Below are 23446 nucleotides of genomic sequence, written 5' to 3'. Positions count from 1 at the left end.
ACGTAGTAACGTTACGTACTTCGTCGTTAATTTTAAGTTTAAGTACGTACGTTACGTAAGTAAGTAAGTTAATTAAGTACGTCGTGTAGTATATATATATATATATATATATATATATATATATATATATATATATATATAAGTGTATAAATTTTACTAAAACGGATAAAGTCGATTCGATTATGGTTTCTTTTTCAGAACAGTACCTTTACATTCATTACAATTACTTTTTTGTTTCTCATTTCGAAAATTCTAAATCAATCAAAGTTTGCAGAGTGATCTTTCTTTCCTTTTTAATATCGACTGTATAGGTATTAGCAAACAACTCTTTTTCAGCGTAGTTACATTGTAATTACATTTGGCATTTGAACAAGATATTACCTGCTTCAATTCGAGTTCTAATACATCATTAATTTCAGAATACGTTATTAGAATCGTGAAAAATTTCGAAACATCTTGTTGTGTTCGTTCTTCGAAGAGTTCTCATACAAATCTTCTATCCGCTAGAATATTGCAACACTTTCACTCAATATATGCGCAGATAGCATCAGATAATGCGTTCGACAATTTATTTTTCCGTATTTGTTGATTGATACATACATAATGAAACGCACATTGCAATATTATATTAGCGTAACACGAAACATCATCATTGCAGAGGCCGTATATTTTCCATGTAACTATTGTATATCTTCTGATTCCTCGCAACCATAATTCTGTACATCATCAATGATCATCGATGATTAGGTATGGCCCATTGACAGTCGTGATTTTTCACAATCTTTTTCTCGGACGAATTGATTTGTGATAGCTGAGTACAGATGAACTTTGAACACAGATCTCAGTCGATTATATTCTACAACCCGAGTTTGCTTTAACGGATGCTGGATTAAAATTTATCAATTGTAGGTCTTCCAGTGTATTCACTCGTGACAAACTACGTAAGCTGGACCATCATTGAACACACTCGTTTCTAATGATGGATTTAGAATTCATCATTGCATTTTTACACATAATTCCTTGACCTTTGTGTATAGTTATTCCATAACTGAGAGACAATAGAAATTGTTTCCAATGTACCACCAATGATTTTGTGAAATCTTCGAATTTAATATCTATTTTCGTTATTGTAATTTCTTTGTTATCCGAAATAACCATTTCCAATACGATTTCAATAGAGCGATTAACTGCAACTGCATTGCCTATCGTCCTATTGATAAGCCTCAAAGTTACATCAATGTTTCGTCAAATCATCACTTTAGCGTCAATTTTAATCGCTATTACTCTTTTAATGTCAGCTGTTTCCGAAACTTTGTCTTCCATTTTTCCAATTTTGTGTACTTTTTTCATTGCTGGAACATAATCATCGACATCATCTTTTATCTATCAATACAATTTCATCACCGTCAATTTTATCGAGCATTGCCGTGTTCAAAATCTTGCACAAATAACACGTGGGTAATAAACATATTATATCAACCGATAATTGATTTATATAAGTTCATTCAAGCTTTCGTCGCAACTACTTCCTTTGAAATGGATTTTTCTCAACTGAAGAATATTGACATCAGAATCCGTTACCAACCGTATTTTAGAAAGTATATCATAATATGTGTTGTAGCATGTTTGTCGTACATTAATCAAGAGTTCGTCATAATCAATCTCCACAAATCAGATCCATCCATAGTACCTAAATACTTGTGAATTTCTGATCGAGATATTTTCGCGAATGAAGATTTTTTTCTTTTACAGAGGAAAGCTGCAACAAGTCTCCAACAGAAGAATGTGTTTTCTGCCAAAGAAATCATCATCTGTCGTCAAAGATTTCACATAAATGTCACGTTCGAAATCATGGGTACTTTATCGATTATAAATAATTCGACAATCTTTAATTTGTCTCCTAAATATTTCCAAATCATGTCTGAAAAGTGCGTATATTTTGCCGTAGATTCATGGGTGATGAGTAGCTGAAACATTTTATGGATCGTCAAGCCATAGGTATTGAATATCGCGATATCCGTAGGAGCAGATATGGCAGTCGCTTTTTTTTAATGTATTCTGATCTAATGTTTAATTGTTTCAATAAGAAAACTTTTTCCTATCATTATCACTACTTACATACAGTCGCAGAATCTAATCTTTATTTTATAAAACTTGACATATTCTATCGAAGACTTTTTTCTGGTCTTCATTCAATGGCGACATCATTTGCGATAAATCAATCGGGGCGTCAAATTTATCAAAATCTATCAGATCTTTCGAGTCGCCAGCTTCTATCTATTGTAATCCAGTTCATTGTCATCGAATTTGTCATTATCTGCTGTTTTCAGATCATTTTCCCGCTTCTCGATTAATTCAGCAACGCGTTTAAAAACTGATTGTATTTCTTCGAGGCTTTCATAATATTTCATCGTCAACGCTGAATTCTTAAAGGCATCTGTGTCAATCCTGTGTCATGCACCTTTGATTTCACTCAAATCTCTCCACGGTTTAAACAAAAGAAGCAACGACTAAAAATATTTTTCGAATTCAGTTTTTACATTAAATCGATAAAATAACACGATTAAATAACACTTTTTTCGTTTTTTTAAAAATAAACTCGATACAAGTTTGTAACATCCGACTTCGTCATTTTTTGGCATCTGTCTCGTAATTTCTCAAAACCTGGCGAAATCGTACAAATTCAATGATTCTAATTCCTTAGATCTGGTTGGATAGTAATCATCGACGGACAATAAATATTCATAGAATTTTCATCGAGAGCTTTAATTTCATTAAATGTTTTAACTTTTCTGTTTCTCATCTCATTAACATCAATCCATTTGACAATGGTATTACTGTCTGTACCATACAAGGGATTCTTTAGCAGTGTATCCGCAGATTCTAAAGCACCGCATTCTCTGTTATTTAATGAACGTATCGCAAAATTTCACAGTTTCAATACCAAGGGCTCATTGGAATCTATTATTGCAAACTCTATATTGCATTTCTTCGACTTTGTCGTGTATTTTGTTAAGTACAAGTTTAAAAACTTTGATTTTTCTCCAACAAATTGTATGTCTATATTTCCCTCCCAGGCTAATTTGATAGCCGGATTATAATCATTAAACTTTTCCGACTTCTTGCGAAGAAGATCATACAATCTGCTCTTACTGCGTAAAGTTTTTCTACCCACTATCGAAGTAATGACGTCTCTTAAAACGAAATTGTCAGTAACTGACCTAAGAAAATCAAATCGATATTTTCTGTAAATATTCGTTTCGATATTTCTCGTACGCATGCAATACGAGTTATGATTCTAATCACTTATAAATTTCGTACAACGTTGGCGAAATGTTTTCATGTGGAATTTCGCACATTACGTATTTTCGAATTAACGCAACAACTTCTTCATCCAGCGATTTTCCTAACACTGGAGCATCTTTTATTTAAATCTTACACGTGCTGAATACCTCTACTTTGATGTTCCAGTCACCAGAAATAGTGAATGACCTCTCCTATTGGGGATGAACAAATAAAATCAATTATGGCTTTAAATTATACACATGAATCTAAACGTACTTACAGAATTCGTATGCAATTAGTTCGCTAATGCCCAACTTCTGTTTATCAGGATTCATATCTCGTAAATATTCACCCAAATCGGACCATTTCCTTTCACTAGGACTCAAAGTTAAAAACCACGTCGAACTATAATGCAGAGTCATGCATTTGACATTATTGGACAGTTGTCGTCAAAATTGTATTGTATCTATCATTTTCAATTTTGCAAAAATACTCATTCAATTCGATTCCAATTGTTCGTCTTTCAATGCATTCACGTATCTACCAGTAATATATCTCTCTCGTAGGTTAGCAACTATCATAGTATAATACCATTTTTCAATTGTAATTACCATTGAGAAGAAAGAACAGATACTACCTGAATTCAACCTGAATCTATTGTGTTTCGACATCAACCGCGTTCTGACAAATAAATAATTCAGCAATGCAAAGTTTCTATCTTCTCGTCCATTGACACTCTCGGGATATAAATCAGGGAAACACATGATATTCAGATATTTATAACGATTATCCATCACATCATTGGAACATCTTCAATTTTCAACATTGATAAAGCTTGAATGCAGATTCGTTATCGGTTCTTTTCGCGTGCATTGGGTATATTATACTGATCATGACTCATTAATACCCGAATCTTTAGTGATTTGTGTGAGGAAAGCCTTACGTTTTAAAACGACTTGATCATTATTATCTTTGTTGTGCTGTACAGTGTTCTCAACCACATCGTCTATTTCATCACTGTCGCTTCCGTCACCGACGATCCGATATTCTGTTTCTAGTAACTTATCATTTATAAAATCGTCAAACATTGGGAGATGAATTTCCGAATAGTGAGAATGATCTTTCAACCATTGTAAAGCCTTATACACTTTATTGATATCCATCAATTTTTTTCCAAACAATTTTAAACTTTTTCGAGGTATACCTCGAACGATGTGCAACTTGTGATTCAAATTTATAGGATCTTCCGGAGGATATACCTTATCAAATATTTCTTATAAAGGCAGAAGCAAATGAAATGTTCTATATTTTTATAATATTTACATGTGAAACATTATTGATGCAATAAATTCTCCTAAAAATATTATAATATTTTTTACTTTGCGGATCATTTATCTGTGCGACATATGTTTGTTCGAAATCCATTGTTTGCACTACTTGGTAGCTGCTCACTCTCTTGATTAACATTTCTTCGTAATCATTGAAATCCGATGAAATCTGGTAATGATTTTACGGCAAGATTATTCAAAATGCAAGCAGGAGGCAACACGCCAAATGAAATTTGCTCAAACAAAGTTTATATTAGGTGTACAACTTTGCTTCCGCCGTTTTTTTTCCGAAATTCGAGGCTTTATTGTAAAAAACTGGTTATACATTTATGATTCAAAGTATTGTTCATCGCTGGCGACTACTTTCTCCCATCTTTCGGGTAGCATACGAATCCCACGTCGAAAAAACTGGTCACTTATGAGGCTATCCACGAATCGATCCAATTTTTTACTTCTTCATAAGACCGGAAATGCTGGTCAGCCAGGCCGTGTGCCATTGATCGAAACAAGTGATAGTCAGAGGGAGCAACGTCTGGAGAATACGGCGAGTGGGGTAGAACTTCCCATTTCAACGTTTCCAAGTATGTCTTGACCACTTTCGCAACATGGGGTCGAGCATTGTCATGCTGCAAAATCACTTTATCATGTCTCTCATTGTATTGCGGCCGTTTGTCTTTCAATGCTCGGCTCAAATGTCCTTCGTATCGCCTTCCCCTCGTCTAGTAACGTCATCCACTGATGTCATTTTCCTCCTCCCCCTCCTCCTGGCATCACCTTCTCCCTTCCCCGCGAACTCCTCCGCGCCGCGAGTACCGACCCTCCTCCCCGTCCCTCACCTCCACAGCGCTCCTGGGTTAGAATTTCCCTCATTTACCTACTTATATTAAAAACAGTTTCGATCTCGTTAAAAAAATTAATGGTATGACATTACAAGAAAATTGTATCATTCGACATCACTTTTATGTATTCGAACATTCCTAACGATTTAGCTTTAAAAAGCGTCTTGGAAAGATTGGGATTTGATATGCAACAACACGACAATACCGTTGCACGAATTTAAAATAGCAATTTCAATTATTCTAAAGTCTACTTTTTTAAAATTTTATAATGAAATTCTCACAGATGTTCGCCTCCGCGCGTATACTTGTGAGATTGAGTCTAGCCGTCCTTCCTTACCCTCTCCATTTTCCTTCATTGTTTCCTCGTTTATTCCATTAAACATCCAAGGGTTTGGATGTAAATATAAAACGTAATACTGAACTTTAATATTGAAATTATTGTTTATCACAATAAAATTTATAGAACATAAATAGACAAACTTTTTAAATTTACTCATATAATATCTGACGAGATCTTTCACACAAAATAATATATAAAATCTATAGTTAAAATGATGATTGCCAAAAATGGTGATTGTGAAAAAGTCGAAGATTGGTTGTGGTCCCGTCTCCAACTGTCGTTCCAGTTGTTAGTTTGCTTCCTTATGACTTGCGAGTATTATCTGCTTTCTCGCAAAGTCTGTCTGGTCTCTGCTCAAACCTATGTCGGTGCTGGGATTACTTGTTGGATCATTTAATCATGATTTCCCTTACCTGGAATAATTATTGCCGTTGTAATCTTCTCAGCGTCTATATGAAAATTTCCCTCCAGTTACAAGGTTAGGGTTAGGTTATTATATATCCATTTGTATCAATCGCAGCCCCAGATAGCAAACACACATCATTTTAGTGTCAAATTTTTGGTCATTTACTGACTATAGATAACGATCGCAGACTATTGACATCATCGCAGGAACGTCATTTTGATGTCATGTTAGGACGTTTTCCAATTATTATATAGGATCTTAGCACAGGTAGCAAATCGATGATGTTTGTCAGTGTGACGTTAAAATGACGACGAATAATGTTAGCATTCTCAGCAAACGACAATGGATTGAAATGAATTGAAATGGATTTAGATTTTCAGAAATATTATATTAATTCACAAATGTTAAAATGAATGCTTTTCAATTCTGAATGCATTTTTATTCATTTATAAGAATTGCATAAAGCATATCTCTATGCCTTTCAATCTAAAAATGATATTAGCATTTTCTGTGCATCGTGCATATTACTTAATTAAGAATTGTGAATAGGAAGTGCAGATTTTTAATTCAATTAAATTCAAAAATAATATCAGCCATTTCTATGAATACTGCTTAATTTAATATTCTAAATATGAAATGCAGTTTATCTAATCTAATTGAATAAAAAAAGTTTTTACTTAAAAATAGACCATAAATACTATTTAAATTATTCAAAATTATAAGTAGGAAATTTCTCGTTTTAATCCAACTAAGTTCAAAAAAGTTGTAAAATCTAAAAATAACTAAGATGTTCTTTTGTTTCTCTTTGATTAGAAGTAAAATGAGTGATCGATATGAACATTCGCAAACCAAGTCAAACACAGTCCGAATATGAGGCTAATCACGGCGTGCGACATCGATCAAGCGAGATTAGATTATCCGATACTTACCCAATGTTGTCTTATATTAGGAGTACAATTTTGCTTCCGCCGTTTTTTTTCCGAAATTCGAGGCTTTATTGTAAAAAACTGCATATACATTTATGATTTAAAGTATTGTCCATCGCTGGCCACTACTTTCTCCCATCTTTCGGGTAGCGTACGAATCCCGCGTCGAAAAAACTGGTCATCTTTTGAGGCTATCCACGAATCAATCCAATTTTTTACTTCTTCATAAGACCGGAAGTGCTGGTCAGCCAGGCCGTGTGCCATTGATCGAAACAAGTGATAGCCAGAGGGAGCAACGTCTGGAGAATACGGCGGGTGGGATAGGACTTCCCATTTCAACGTATGTCTTGACCACTTTCCAAGTATGTCTTGACCACTTTCACAACATGGAGTCGAGCATTGTCATGCTGCAAAATCACTTTATCGTGTCTTTCGTTGTATTGCGGCCGTTTGTCTTTCAATGCTCGGCTCAAACGCATCAATTGCGTTCGATACCGATCGCCTGTGATTGTTTCAGTCGGTTTTAACAGTACATAATACACTGCGCCGAGCTGGTCCCACCAAATACAGAGCATGACCTTGGACGTCAAAATCACCGTTCTTGAAGCGTTGAAACCACTCACGACACGTTCTTTCATTAATAGCGGCCTCATAAGTATTTGAGAACATTCGATGAGCCTCATCCGCAGATTTCTTCATATTGAAGCAAAAAATTAAAACCTCCCGCAAATGACGAGAATTTGGCTCGTAAACTGACATTTTCAATCGAGAATAACTTTATGATGCAGACACAAATCGACTAATATTTCTGTGGGGTCATGTTGACAGATGCCCATGTTTATTGTATGACATCTATGATCTATTTATTTCGACCACCACTTACCGCTAAAGCCATCTATAGGAAAACGGCGGAAGCAAAGTTGTACACCTAATAAATGAATCCAGTATCAGTATTATGTATTCTGTCATGTAGGCCATCAGATTTTTCAAAAAGGTCCATCCATTTTTCCTCAACTTCTCAAGCTTAGAAATGTCTCTATTCACAAAATTTTTAGCATGAGATACAAAGGACATGGTAGATCCAACAAATGCTTTTTCATAATTTTAAACATATCGTAGTTTTATGAGAAAATCTTTTCCTTGTCCAAACTAATATTCGTTAAATTTCTTGGATAACAGCTTGCTTTATTCTTTAAATCATTGGAAATTTCAAACAATTTATCCATATTGACGAATCTCAATGCTGAAAACAACTGAAACTTTTTATAATTGCCTATGAATTTGTAGACATTATTTCGAATATTCCTCACGAAAGAAAAATGAGGCGATAAAGTGCTTATCGTTACAATGTATGACTTGCACAGATTAGGATAGCATTTCGAAGGATGTCCTAATATACTCGCATGTGAAGTGGAACAAATATGTAAAACGGAATAATATTAAAATATGGTTGCGTTCTCACGAGAGTGGGTGATGGAGGGACTCATTTTTTATTTTCAATATATTCATGCAATCCGTATGACCCAGATTTTGACGGGTGAGTACTTTGAGAATTATCTTTTTGAGATACAGCGTAACGCGTCACCGATTTGTATGCATTGTTATATGCGATGCATACGCTGTTGTTTTGCTCATCTTGGATCGTGGAGAAGACGTCACTTTTTGAGCGGTTAGGGTCCATGTCCTTGATATACGGCTCCATTGTCAGAGCGGCTATATGTTCTGCTGCGTGTTAGACGCATTTCCGTGGCCGTGATTCCCAAGAAGGAGCGGGCCGAGTGGGAGAATCAGGACCCGAAGAGGGAAAGGGCTCTTTTAGCTCAGACCTGTTTGACGACAACCATGTGTAAAAATGTATATATAAAAATGTACATATTTAGGATAGTATTTAATATAATATAGGATTTATCTAGCTTCAAGTAGTACACCGAACCTGGAGGTGGGAGTATATACTTCATGACTTGGGTGCACCCTGCTGAAATGCCGGATAGATAATTCCGAGTGTGCCCAATGTGGTCTTGCGGAGGTGCTGAATAGGGAGTTTTTTAGCAAGTAGGCAATGATGTCCGCTGTCCTTCCTTATAGGAGGAACAAACTCATCGAATCCTGCACAATCAAGAAACCGACTCCTGGATGTTTTCCCCTCATCCAGTTAGGTTAGATTCTCCTTCGGGAACATACCGGATAAGGGCTATGTAAAGATTTTTCTCCTCCTCATTAATAAAAAAAAGTATATTCAATATTAAAAATTCTGTTGCAATCGAAATAAATATTGAAGGTTGTGTTAGAATCGAAGAGACGAAGAAAATATGATTGCATTCTCACAAAAATGAGTGATGAAGGGGCCCATCCTTTATTTTAAGTATATTCATAATGACACTCGTTAAATCAACTGGGACGTAATGTCAGCTTTATAACGACAGATTGCGATAATGATTAGTACACCATGATGACCATTAATACATATTCACTAGAAGTCTGTATATATATTTTTTTATCTTTTTATCGACTAGTTTAAAACCGTTATATTTTAAATATATTTATACTTGTCACTTTATATTATTTATAACATTGAGAATGATCCAATTGAGCTCGAAACGTTTGTTATTTTTAATTTATCTTAATTCTTTATAATTATATGAAACTTTGAATAACTTTTCATATTTATAACTTTTATTTAATTGTTTTCTTTTCTTCAATTTGAAATGATTACTTATTAACATAGATGTATGCCTGCGGCATACGATTCTTATCTTCTCACTACATTTTCTACAACCTTTGGAAGGTTAAGCAATCACCCATCTCACGTTAAGAAGTTATTAAAATGAAATAGAGAATTCAATTCCGATGACGCTGACTGTAACATACTATATATAGTCAAGATAATGATCCTTAGTGACCATCGAAGGACAATTCATCTCCGATGACTTTGACCCTTTGACAAATTATGAAGATCATCACACCGAACAATCTTCGGAAAATTGTAACAGGTACTCATCACGCATTACAAAGCTATCCAAAAAAATTAAAATGATTCATGTTAAGTTCAGAATCCTGAATGACCATCACTTTCAACTGGCGACCATTGCCCATTAAGAATGCTATTAAAATTAAAATGGAATATTCATATATCATAAAATGGAATTTCGTCTTCGATGACCCTGACCCTCCCACATTATGAAAGTCAGAATACCGAACAACTTTCGAAAGGTGGTAGCAGTCACTCATCACGCGTTACGAAGTTATACAATAAAATTAATACAAATACTACCGCGTTTCCTAATTTATTATTTTGCCGGTGAAATAATTGTTTAACAGTAAATCAGTTTATCAGTAAATATTTTTTTTCAATAAATGTTATGTAAATATCGTATTTCTAATTTTATATTCAAATTTTAGATTTTATTTATCAAGTTATTGTAACAACAGATTTTTTTTTTATCAAAAGGAAACAGCGAATTAAAATTTAGACTATATCAAAGTACAATACAATGAATTTTACAAATAAAATTTATTTTTTCCAGGTGCACGTAAATTCTATCGTTTTCAATATATTAATAATTTTAGACCTACTTTTCTTCAAGACAATATCTAACTTGAAAATTAAAAAAAATTCGGAAATTATAGGATTTTAGTAATACATAGAGGATGCCTTGATAAACTTTTCTGCGCTACTGAATTTTATCTTTGGATAATAAAACAAAAATCAACTTGCAGGTTAATTTTACATCCCAGAATAATTTTGAATAGCAAAAAATAGTTTAGTAGTAAAAAAAATGGCTTGTCGAAATATTTTTTATGTATCGCCAAATTTTACAATTTTTTGAATTTCTGAATAGGAAATTTTTACTTAATTGTGAGTGAATTGTAATTCTTTGGCAAATCGTTATGATAGTGTTTTAACGTTCGCGGAATGAAACACATAGTGATATAAGTAAGAAAATTTCTGATTTTTACCTGCAAAATTTGATCTCCTTCTCGTAACCGGCCATCTCGGGCTGCGAGACTTTCAGGAACTATTTCCGAGATATAAACCTCGGTGTCAAGGTCTTCACTGCCGGAACCAGAGCTGTAGCACACAGTCAGTCCAAACTTCTCGGCGCTCCCACTTTTCCGCAACGTCACCTCCTACAACATATATTTTGCAATTACCATTAGTTAATATTCGTTGCAGTGAATAATGTTCAGTGAAATTAAATACGTGGGTCGTTTGATAAATTTGATAAATTTCCATGAAATGGCGCTATAATCCATTTGATGAAGCGAGATTGACGCGCAAAAAAGTGCTCTTCCATCAAGACAACGCGCTCCCACAAGTCGACCGTTGCAATGACAAAACTACGAATTGGGCTATGAATTGATTCCTCATCCACCCTATTCTCTGGATTTGGCTCCGTGTGACTTCTTTCTGTTCCTAAACTTAAAAACTTGGCTCGGGAAGAAATTCTCGTCAAATGAGGAAGTCATTGTCGCCGTCAACGAGTATTTTGCAGACTTTGAGACAGCCTACTTCAAATGATTACAAAACGTGAACTATGTGTCCTTTCTGGCTGAAATTTGGCCTGAAGGGGTTCGAAGAGTGGATCTTTCGAGATGTCGCGTCATCAAATAGATTGTAGCGCCATTTCATGGAAATTTACCAAACTTATCAAATGATACACGTACACTGTATACTCATGTTTGCATGGAATGTAACTTATTAACATTGTTAACATGTTGACGTTATTATCGTTCGACAAACATATTACAGGATAGTAAGATACACTTTTGCATATAATCTAGCAGAACTTACAAGAGAAGGTCCTTAACATGAAAATTACAGAAATAATGAAAATTTGGCAATATATAAAGAATATTCTGATGTGCATATAATAAACTATTTTTGGTAAAAGTTTATCTTTACACAGCCCGCCCCAAATGACTTTTAACCGATCTCGATGTTAACCTTGATTGTGAAGGAGGTCAAGATCATTGACTTTTTCCATCGCTCGTCATTCATTAAAAATTTATGAACAGAAGAATTTTTATCACTTCGCAGGTGATCGTGCGCTCCCAAGCAAAGGGAAGCGACTCCATCCCATCTCTCTCTCTGCTTGGGGGCACGCGGTTTTCGTCTGAAGCGACTTCCACCCCACTTCCTTCCTTTGTTTGGAAGAAGGGGAGGCGCACGATTTACTTCTTCTTGTCAAGAAAAAGTACTGCTGAAATATATACCTTATGTTTAAAAATTGTGTACTATTCACAAAAATTGTTCTATTCATACCTTTTTAATGAATGTTTTTAATGAATCTTTTAATGAACCGAACGACGGAAAATGACCTTGACCTTCTTGAAGGCCAAACTTAATCAAAGTGAGAAATCATTTGGGACGGGGTTGTGTAAAGGTAAATTTTTTATTCTATTTTTTTGTTGCCCGACTTTATTGCGCAAGAATAAAATCCCTAAAAGTTGGATCATTTTTTGTTGATTCGATTTCTGTCTTATAAAAATATTGAACGATTTTATGAATGATTTTATATGTTTTTCCATTTTTTAAAATACATTTTTATAAAATTTCTTTAAACAATATACAATATATAGAGGAAAAGCACTTATTATAAAATACCGTGTTTATTTTGGATAAATGCTAGAAGTCTATAGGCAAAACTTAAAAAAAATAATAGATCGTTTTGAAAAGATTAATAAGCTTTAAGACGTTATATAAAATTTGATTCAAATTTTTTTTTTCTAATTAAAGAAATGTAAAAAATGAGCAAATAGCAAAGTCAAAAAATGTGCCTAATATAAGATGCCCCAAGAAATCGATAGTAAAACGTAAAGTATAGTAGTATTGCAATTAAAGTTAGTATTGCAATTAAAAAATTTTACTTAATGTTTCTAAAATTACAAACAAACACAGCCAGCGTGAAAAATGATCATGCGATAGATTATATCCAGAACTTGTTTCCAGATAGTTGGAATCGTAGAAATTTATCTCGACACATTTATCTCGGCACTTGTTTATTCCGATTGTCTTTTTTATTATTGTACAATAACATTTATATTTTAGCAACGATTTTTATTATAATATAGAAGCATGGGTTATTTCATATTAGAAATACCCTGAGAATTTCATATTACGATTTCCATATATGCTTTTACAATTATCAAATCTAGTTTCTATAATTAAACATTTCAACATATTTCGTATTTTTCTATTAGTAGACTTTATTCTATCACTACATGAAGAATTTATTGCCAAATAGTTATTTATTAAATAATAAAGAATCTTTAAAGGCTCATCTCAATGAAACTTGAAGAGTCATCCAAATTCTAAAATCTTGTTTTACAATGATTACAGGCATGATCTAATAATAAATTTTTTACTTAAATAGTTTTCAATCCAAGAGCAATAAATTCATAGTGGAACCAATAAATAGCGTTTATTTATATTATATATGATAGTTTATTTTTACGATAGTTTAGTAGAAACATCACTCTCATATTAGGCGCTTATCTAATAGTAGGGGACCTTCCTCTACAAATTGTTAAATCATTTTTAGTTAATTATTTATAAAATTGATAAATTTTCTGACTTTTAAACAATTGATAAATCTTCTAATTTATAAACCTCAAAAAAATAAGTTTTTTTTTATGAAATTTTAGTCTGTTTTAATTTTATTATTATTTAATTTTATTCTGTTTGGTATACAATATAACAAAGAATGACCTCAGGACTTTTATGAGTTAATTTTATTCCTTCAGACAACAATAAAACAGGTTACATTTTTATGGTTCAGACATTTTTTTTCTATGTAGAGAAGGCCAGGGATAGTTGATACAGAAAGGTTTTTAGAAATTTTTTTTACGTACTAATCAATAGAATATAAACTGTAAACTAATAAGAAACTTTATTTTAGGCCGCATATGTGATAACACAATTAATACTAGAAATTAAAGACCTAGCTGGATTTTTAAGGCTTAAAATAATTCAATCTTGAATTATTATATTATATATGTTATAGGCCTTTAATTTTTAGTATTGATTATGTTCTTACTAGAGATATGCTGGACGCACATCTCGAAAATTCCTGAAACCCGGTGCTTGGGACGAGGAGATGCGAATCGGATTGGGACGGGATCCTGAAAATTTTGGGATTCCTGAAAATATTCGAGTTTCCCAAGACTCTTCGGGATATTTGATACTATATGGAATCTTTTCTGTCTTTATCTATGATAAAAGAGTCTGCTGTATGAGTTTTAGTTTTTGTATTATAATATCGTAAAGACTCGAAGAATCACGCGTGTAATTGCCATCCCAAAAACAGTGAACATAGTTTTTCCGTGCTCAACTTTGAGATGAAGATTTCTTCGTTGTATGAATTCTTAGAATTCGGAGAAAGGATGTTCCGATATAATCGATATTTTGAAATATTGTCATTTATCCGTGTATGTTCATGAGATTCAGAGATATTCTTAAATCTTTATAATTTCACTAATTATTCATAAACTTCTTAAAGTAAAAAAATAAAGTAAAATGTCTCGCGACAGTGAAGCTGAAATTACTGATACGGTTAGAAGCAGTACACAAAGTGTCTCATAAAGGGAGAATAGAAGTAAAAACTTTGTCTGTGGAGAATTCGAAAAAATAAATAAACAAAAAGCTAAGTGTGTCCATTGCAATGCTGTATTGAAAACAAAATATGGAAATACGAGTGGCTTACGACATTTAAAATTTAAATATCCACATATAAAATAGTTGCGGAAAAGAGTAATTTCAAGAAGACTTTCTCATACTTACATAAGAATTCTAACAGATGAAAAGAGTTAACTGATGCCATTGCTCGTATGATGACTTGCAATATAGCCATACAGCATTGTTGGTTTCCGTTCATTACTTAATGTTGCTGAACCAGCTTATAAAATACTTTTACACACAATGTTTTCAAAAGAAAAAATATCGAATATGTATGACGAATATATATGAAAAAGCAAATTGATAATAAACTATATGCTGATATTGGAGAAATAATAATTTCTTGTTATTGTATATTGTTCTTCATTATGGAATTTTTTGTAAAAAACTCTTTAAATTTCTAAATAGTATTTTGTCTTTTACAACTGATGGATGGATGTCTAGAACTATTGAAAGCTATTTATCATTGATAATTCATATTACATATGATTTTAATATGCATCATTTCATGTTTAATTTGCACCAAGTAAAAAATCACATACTACAGAAAATATAAATAACATATAATATTATTTAGGAATGGAAGTACATGGAAGTTCTACCACATTAATCAATCACTAATTTTCGTTACTGATAATGGGCGTAACATTGTAAAGGCAATAAGCATGTGCAAAGAGTGAAAACACATACTTTGCTTCGCGCATTATATTAGTTACGAAAACAACATTAAAGAAATTTCCATTATACAAAATTAGAAAAAAGAAATGCAGAAAAATCGTAGGATTTTCCGTGAAAATTTTTCACATGCGGTCTAAAATAAAATTTTTTAATATTATAGAAATCAAAGCCTTAAAAGGTCTAATTGGATCTTAAATTGTGTGATTCTTGTGTGAATTTATATATTACATATGTAGTTCCCAGAAATAATTTTTCAGTCTTGAAAACACTAACTAAACGCTCTATTAAATTACAGTAATATCATAGTTAGCAGTAATATCATAAGTTAAATTGACTAGCAATTTAACAAATATTTGATGTTTATTCGCATCTTCGAAAAGATCTTAATAATGTTGAATAACATATTAAAATCTGTAAATAATTAATTCTTATTGCGAAAATTATTACCTCAGCCGGGAAATCGAACCCGGATCTCTCATTTCGTGCGAGTGTCCTAAGTCTTTAGATTACCGATGTAGTCTAAAGGGATATTATAATATTATTTATATTACATCGCCTGAAAGAAAAGACATTGTTTCCTTACATGTATTGATTATTGCGATTATTGCGATTATTGAGAAGAATATTATATACTAAAGCTTCGGTAGTTTAAAGAGTAGTAAGATAGAGCCGATTCTAATCTATGGAGCTAAAGGGAAGCGTGGGACGCAGGAGATACTCGTAGGCACAGGGGAGAGGGAAGCGCGGGGAAGGTCCTTGATCACTGACATATTTACATAAACAATGATAATTAAGGCCCTACGTTTATGTATCGACTCCGGTTGATGAATTACATAAACGTGATACGCGTGATGACGTTCCGCTATGTGTTTCGTATTTGTTTTGTTACCCGCCGCTCGCCGTCGTCCTCCCCAAAAATGCATCGGTAACAAAAACTCGATGTTAGAAAAAGATAGAACGCGACGACATCCTTTTTTTTCGTTTGTATTTTTTTATGATTTAATTTTTGCATTGTGTTTTTTTCTTTTTTCTTTTTTACCAGCGCATCAATGCAAAGGATGGGTAGTAAAATAAAGTACATATATATAATGATGCGACCGAATTTTTTTATTTACATCTTATTACTGCTTTTCCTCATTTCATTATATCTTTTTTCCCAATCGACAGCATTCGAATAGTCGATCGGTGGTTCGGACATTGCTAGCAGCGCTTTCTAGAAAAAGAGAATAAAAACTTTTTTGATCATGATCAAATGATTCATTGATCATTCGCTTTTTTTTAGCAGAGAATAAAATACATTAGCATTAGTCATCCTAAATGTGATAACGTATGGCTTATATTTTGATGGCATTGATGATAAGGAACACGACGATTTTGATGCTTTTTCGCCAGGACATTCCTAATATCTCACTTTTCCTTTGGTGATAGGCTTGGCAAACTTGGCGATAAGGAACGGTACCACTTGCGCTCGATCGATTTTTGATGTATATATTATTTTATTCGATCCATGTTTTATCGCTCGTAACTGAAATTTACGATTGAATAAAAAAAGCTTTGTTTATATATACTCAAATCGGTGATATCGCGACGTATTAAGAGAAGCGCTAATGTTTTTCGGCTGCTAAACAAAAAAACATAATTCTGCAATAAATGAGAAAGGCAGGATGTGCAGGTATCCGCATAAAGGCGAGTACTCCAACTCTCTTTTTTTTGTCGTCGATTTTTCTTTTATTTCTTGAACATGCGTTCTCTCGTCTAGAAAATATTTACTTAAATTTTACGATCGACAATCTAAAAAAATTAAAGTAGTCTATGCTTTGTGATCCCTTATTTATTTCCAACTTCCTGTTGTTGACGAGAAAACGCCCTTCAACTTGCTTTTACGCGTTTGGAAATATAAGTTTTTATTTACATAGGATCCCTGATCCATTTAAATTTTGTATTTATTTATTGATCGTATATAAATAAGATTTTCTCTATATGATTTGTAACCTTTGTCATAAATTAAATATTGTCCTGGATCTGGCGATTCTGAGGATCTAGATTTTTGATTATGTTTTCAATATCATTGAGAAGACATTTCTTGAATATTGTTACGCTCGCCGATTGGTAACCGTTAACATACGAGTATATTCGCGCTTTGTTCTAACGATTACTTTTTGCCGACTATATTTCGAAATATTCACGAAATGGAGAAATATTGGAGTCCACTGGACGTAACAAAATATATAGGTCATAAGTGCTCGACACCCCAGTTGGCCTTGGGAGTCGAATCGATCGCAATAAGAGCAGCGTGAAAAGTATGGCTAACTATCGTGTGAACATCGAGGATAGCCGATATAGTCGAGAATATTGGAAACGCAGATTCATGAAAACTCGAGAATATTATAAATGAGATGTTTATAATACAAATGAAAAAAGACTTGGAAATAGATTTTGAGGTGATAATGCATGAATGACGATGGAGGACTGTAGAAACAATGAAGACTATAATTCAGACGATGTGCTTTATGTTCTCGGTAATCCGCAAAAGAGAGACATAGATGTACGAATATCTCCGGCGCAGTTCCTACGCAATCGAGAATTAGATATATGTGGTGAGAAACATGGAATATTTATCAGAGAGCGCTAGTTTCTTAGTGGTTTTTACTCGCGCGACAGAAAATATCCACGATTACGGGACGAATGTTATAAGAACGAATGAAAAGAGACATTGGTGGAATAGATATGTCAATGTAATAAAGGACAATTATTATTGAGTGAAAAAATCGCAGATAAGAGCCAGTGTTGGTGCATGTGTATTAAGATCCGGCAGGTAATGAAAAGTGCGAAATCGAACTGTTGATTATTAACAATATATGGATGGAGTTTCGTGATCGCAATCTTGCACTGTTTTTTGATAGATGCAACGATTAATGCTTTGTGTGAACAATACACTTTCGCAAACAAACATAATGACGAGGTGCTAGAATGCTATGACATTCTAGACATATCGCGATGGTGCAATGCGTGTCAACGAGTCACATATAAGTGCTCTGTGGAAGAGTGCGACGTGATTTAAAAACTGAAAAAAAGACATGGAAAATCACGAGCGAATAGAACGCGAACTGTTGGAGCAGGCTCTGATGGAATATTTCGCGTGGCTGCAACGATATGACGAGTGCATCGAACAACTCGAAGAACTCCGTCATGCCAAGCGTCCGTCTTGCTGTTGGACATAGACAATCCGTGATGGTAAGGATTGCGCAACTCGCAAAGATACAATTGAAGCGACGTTTCGTACACGTTGATGCCGAATACGCCAGTGGCGACGAAAGATCTCTCTGGAGAGAGATTGACGCCGCGTTGGAAGCCGTATATTGAGCGCTGTGATAAATTCTAATCACATTGAATTGCGACGATTTTTAGAAGATGCGAGAGAAATACCAGATGTACAAGTATGAAATGACGATTTTTTTTTTCAAAAAAAACACGTTAAATTCGGAAGAATGATAAAAAGAGATTTATTCAAAATATACTCCTTTACTAGTTACACATTTTTCCCATCTTTCGAGCAATTTGTGGATACCACGCCAGTAAAAAAATCTTCCCCTTTTGCCGCGAACCATTCATCGAGCCATTTTTTCACATCTTCGTACGAACCAAAACGCTGCTGAGTGCGTGACCCATCGATGCAAACAAGTGGTAATCGGAAAGAACCAAGTCTGGTGAGTAAGCCGCATGGGGTAGAACTTCCCAGCTGAATGCTTCCAACGTCCCGAACTGGTTTTGCCGTATGTGATGGAGCATTGCCATGGAGAAAAATGATCTTGTGTTGCCTCTTTTGGTATTCTAGTCGTTTTTAAGCAGCGAACGGTTCAAATCGATCAATTGTTGTTGATAACGTTTGGTATTAAACATTTCGCTAGGTTTCAATAGCTCATAATAGACCATACCCTTCTGGTTCCACCAAACACAGAGCATCGTCTTCCTGCCAAAGCGATTCGGTCTTGCGGTCCATGTGGATGGTGCGCCTGGATCTACCCATGATTTTTTGCGCTTGGGATTCTAAAAAAAATCCACTTTTCATCCCCAGTAACGATACGATGCAAGAATGACTTTCTTCTGTATCGTTCGAGGCAAAATTTCACATGTGCTTTTGCGCTTCTCCATCTGTCTCTCGTTCAATTCATATGGCACCCATCTGCCGACTTTCTGAATCTTTCCTATCTCTCGTAGGCGATTGGAAACAGCTTGTTGACTAACGCTCAATTGCTCTGCGAGTTGTTTTGTGTTTGTGAATCATCTTCATCCAGCAATGCTTGCAATTCCACGTCTTCGTACTTTTTGGGCGGTTTTCCGTGTTCCTTGTCTGCAACATCGAAATCTCCAATTTTGAAACGGTGAAACCATCGTTCACACGTTTTTTGCGATGGAGCATGTTCACCATAAGCTTCTCCAAGTAATCGGTATGATTCCGCAACAGAAAACAAATGAAAACAAATGAAATGAAAACAAAAAATTAATGCTGTCCGCGAATGCTCCTTATTTGGTACAAATTTCGTCATATTAAACACAGCAACATAATACTATGCAAACACTTTTCAATCAAATCACTTTGCGCGTTTGACACTTGTTGATGATACAATAAAATGGCGTATAATATTAAATCTTTGTACTTCACACTGCATTGGTGCGCCATCTGTTTCTCAAATCGTCATTTCATGTACACCTGGTACACCTGGTAGTGCTTGAGCGTATGCGAGATGCTATAGAAAGACACGGTAATGTGAAAGTGAACACTACGTTCAACGGCGAATTTGCGACGAATGACAAATGTGCTAATAAGAGCATAATTACAAAAATAGAGAGTACAGAAATACACCGATTTGCGCGAGTGATACGAGCGGCACATCATCGAGCTTATCACGTTGATATCGCTCGAAGAATTCCAGGAACAGCGGTGAGTGCTATCATGAATCCTCAACATGAACTGTTAACGTGAATGAATTAAATCGCATGTGCGCGAAATGCCACATCGAAATGCCGCGAGAAATAGCGACGAAATAAACGGTGATCAGTGTGTACGACGGACAATGCATGCTTCGCATCGTCAGTCGCTCTGTACTCGGCTGAAAAGTATACGGAGCGAGAGTTATCGTATCCACATTACACAACAATCTTAAATCTTGCGGATATTGAGTTTCCAATGAACATTAAAAGATATTAAAAAATTCGAACAATTGAATGATCGATCAATGTATACGACATCGAGAATGAACAGATCCTTCCTCTACAGCACACTGATGATAAGAAGGAGAAACATGTCAATATGCAGTATCTGTAAGATTGCAACGACAGTCTCAACTATTTTGCGTGGATAAAAAATCTGTCCCGTCTCGCAACTCTCAAAAAAGGAGCACAAGAAATTTTTCTGTGATCGATAAGTACACACAAAAAAAAATTATAATTTTCTTTGTTACTAATAAATAATAATAATAATTTTTGTTTTTTTCCAGACACTTGCACTACTTTAATATGAACGAAAATTGCAATCGTACGCAATGGACTACAAGAAAATAACCAACTGTACCATTTGATTGCCGAGCGAAAACGACAAGTGGCTCGAATTTGGAAATTATAGTAACAAGAAACGTATCCCATTCATTCGTCTACGCCGACTTGGAGTGCGTTTTACGGAAAACAAAACTCGAGAAGAAAAATAACGTCGTCGTGCAGCACGAAGTATCGGCTACTACGTACGTGACTCGTACAATGATGTTATTGTCATATCATTCGTCGCGATGAAAACTGTATAGCGTCGTTCGCGCGACAATTTCAAAACTTGGCGCATCGTGTTAAAAATATCATATCCGCTAACGTGCCCATGGAAACGCTATTGGAAAGAACAATAGGAGGCATACCGTAACGCGACGCGTTGTCACATCTGCGAGAAATTCGCTCCGGACGACACGGCGGCACACGATCATTATCATCTCATGGTAGATACCGTGGTCCAGCGCTTTCAAATTGTAATTTAAATTATAAAAATTCATTATATATTCATTATATATTCTGGTCGGTTTTCATAATTTATCGGGCTACGACGCGCACTTTATAATTACAGAAATTGCTATCGTGTACGAAGGGCAAGTAGATGTGCTATCGATATTAAACTAAAGAAAAGTATATTTCTTTCACAAAACAAATTGATATTACTAAAGACAAAAATGAAAATAATTTTTAGAAAAATTGTGTAAAAATACGTTTTATACATTCATTTAATTTTCTCAGTTGAAAAATTGGCGTCATATCTCGATAAAGATAAATTAAAAATTGTACGTTTCAAATTTTCAATACTATATAATACTATTGGACGAAGAATTTGAATTACTGACTCGTAAAGAATTGAATTACTGTCTCTCCATACGAATACATTGACTGCGTCGAAAAATTGCAGAATACGCGCTTACCATCGCATGAATCATTTTACAGTTCGACGAGCGATACTATATCCAAGAGCGATTACGTTCACGCCGCGAACGTATAGCAGCGATTCTCCATTCGAACGCTCGGAATGTACAATGATCTGTACTTAAAAACCGATGGCTTGATATTAGTCGACATTTTCGAAAATTTCCGTGAAATTATGTCATGAGTTACGGCCTCGACTCTGTGCATTATTACATCTTGTCTGGTTTCACGTGGGACGTCATGCTGAAACGTGCATAAGATTTGAATTGCTCATCGACATTAATATGATCATGTTCATCGAGCGATATATGCTACACCCTCAGTCAATGTTCAGGCAGATATGCGCAGGCTAATGACAAGTACATGCGTTCGTACAACTCGTCGGAACTGTCGTCATAACTTATATAGGTATGTAAATATGAAACCGGAATTTACTCTATCAATAGATGGCCATAGCTGTCAATGTAGTTGCCATCAGACGACGCCATTAACGCCTTGTTCTGATATCTGACAAAGATTTTCAACTCACAACAATACAAGTTTCATACAACAGTATAGTTTGTAATAGCGTCGAACATGTCGAATTTTGTGCCTGGAAACTACGATTTGCGAACAGCATTGATTTTCTGTTACCATTTGAGGAAAACTGCTGCAGAATCGCATCGAATGCTTGTCGAAGCTTACGGTGAGCATGCTCTTGGTAAATCACAGTGTTTTGGGTGATTTAAAAAATTCAAAAGTGGATTTGATGATTTTGACGTGGAAACGAAGAACGTGGAAAAAACTACCGAAAAAGTTTGAAGACAGCGAATTGCATTGTTGGATGAGGATGACGCTCAAACTGAACAACAACTCGCGGATCAATTAAATGTGACACGAGAAGCCGTCTCCATATGTTTGAAATCCATGGGAAAGATCCAGAAGAAAAATGAGAAAATGGGTTCCACATGAACTGAATGAAAGACAGCAGGAAAACCGAAAAACTACTTGCGAAAAACTGCTCGCCAGGTATAAAAAAAAATCATTTCTCCATCGAATTGTGATTGGTGATGAAGAGTGGATATATTTTGAGAATCCTAAGCGTAAAAGATCAACTCCAGGTTACCCATCGAACCATCGACATCGACTGCAAGGCCAAATCGCTATGGACGGAAGACAATGCTTTGTGTTTGATGGGATCAGAAAGGTGTGATCTATTATGAGCTGCTAAAACCTGGCGAAATCGTTAATACGCTACCAACAACAAATGATCAATTTGAATCAAACTTTGTGTGAAAAACGACCGGATCAAAAAAGACAACACAAAATGATTTTGCTTCATGATGTGCATCATCACACACAGCAAAACTGGTCAAGGAAACGATTGAGGCATTTGGTTGGAAAATACTTTCGCATGCGGCTTACTCACCAGACTTGGCTCCGTCCGATTATCATTTGCATCGATGAAACACGCACTTGCTCAGCAGCGCTTCACTTCTTACGAAGATGTATGAAAATGGCTAGATGACTGGTTTGG

The 23446-nt window shown here is 34.7% G+C and overlaps 1 protein-coding gene across 1 annotated transcript in view; it reads right to left on the bottom strand.

Annotated features, from left to right (window-relative positions):
* LOC105624695 (PDZ domain-containing protein 4) overlaps positions 1-23446 on the bottom strand; it is a 197330-nt gene that overhangs the window by 98917 nt on the left and 74967 nt on the right. The window contains exon 3 of the mRNA XM_012206049.1: positions 11082-11252. Within this exon, the coding sequence (XP_012061439.1) occupies positions 11082-11252 (171 nt within the window). The remainder of the gene's footprint in view (positions 1-11081; positions 11253-23446) is intronic.

This window comes from Atta cephalotes, assembly GCF_000143395.1.
Source record: "Atta cephalotes unplaced genomic scaffold scaffold00085, whole genome shotgun sequence".
Lineage (NCBI taxonomy): Eukaryota > Metazoa > Arthropoda > Insecta > Hymenoptera > Formicidae > Atta > Atta cephalotes.
Note: the sequence above shows the minus strand (reverse complement) of the source record. Positions and strands in the feature narration are given on the sequence as shown.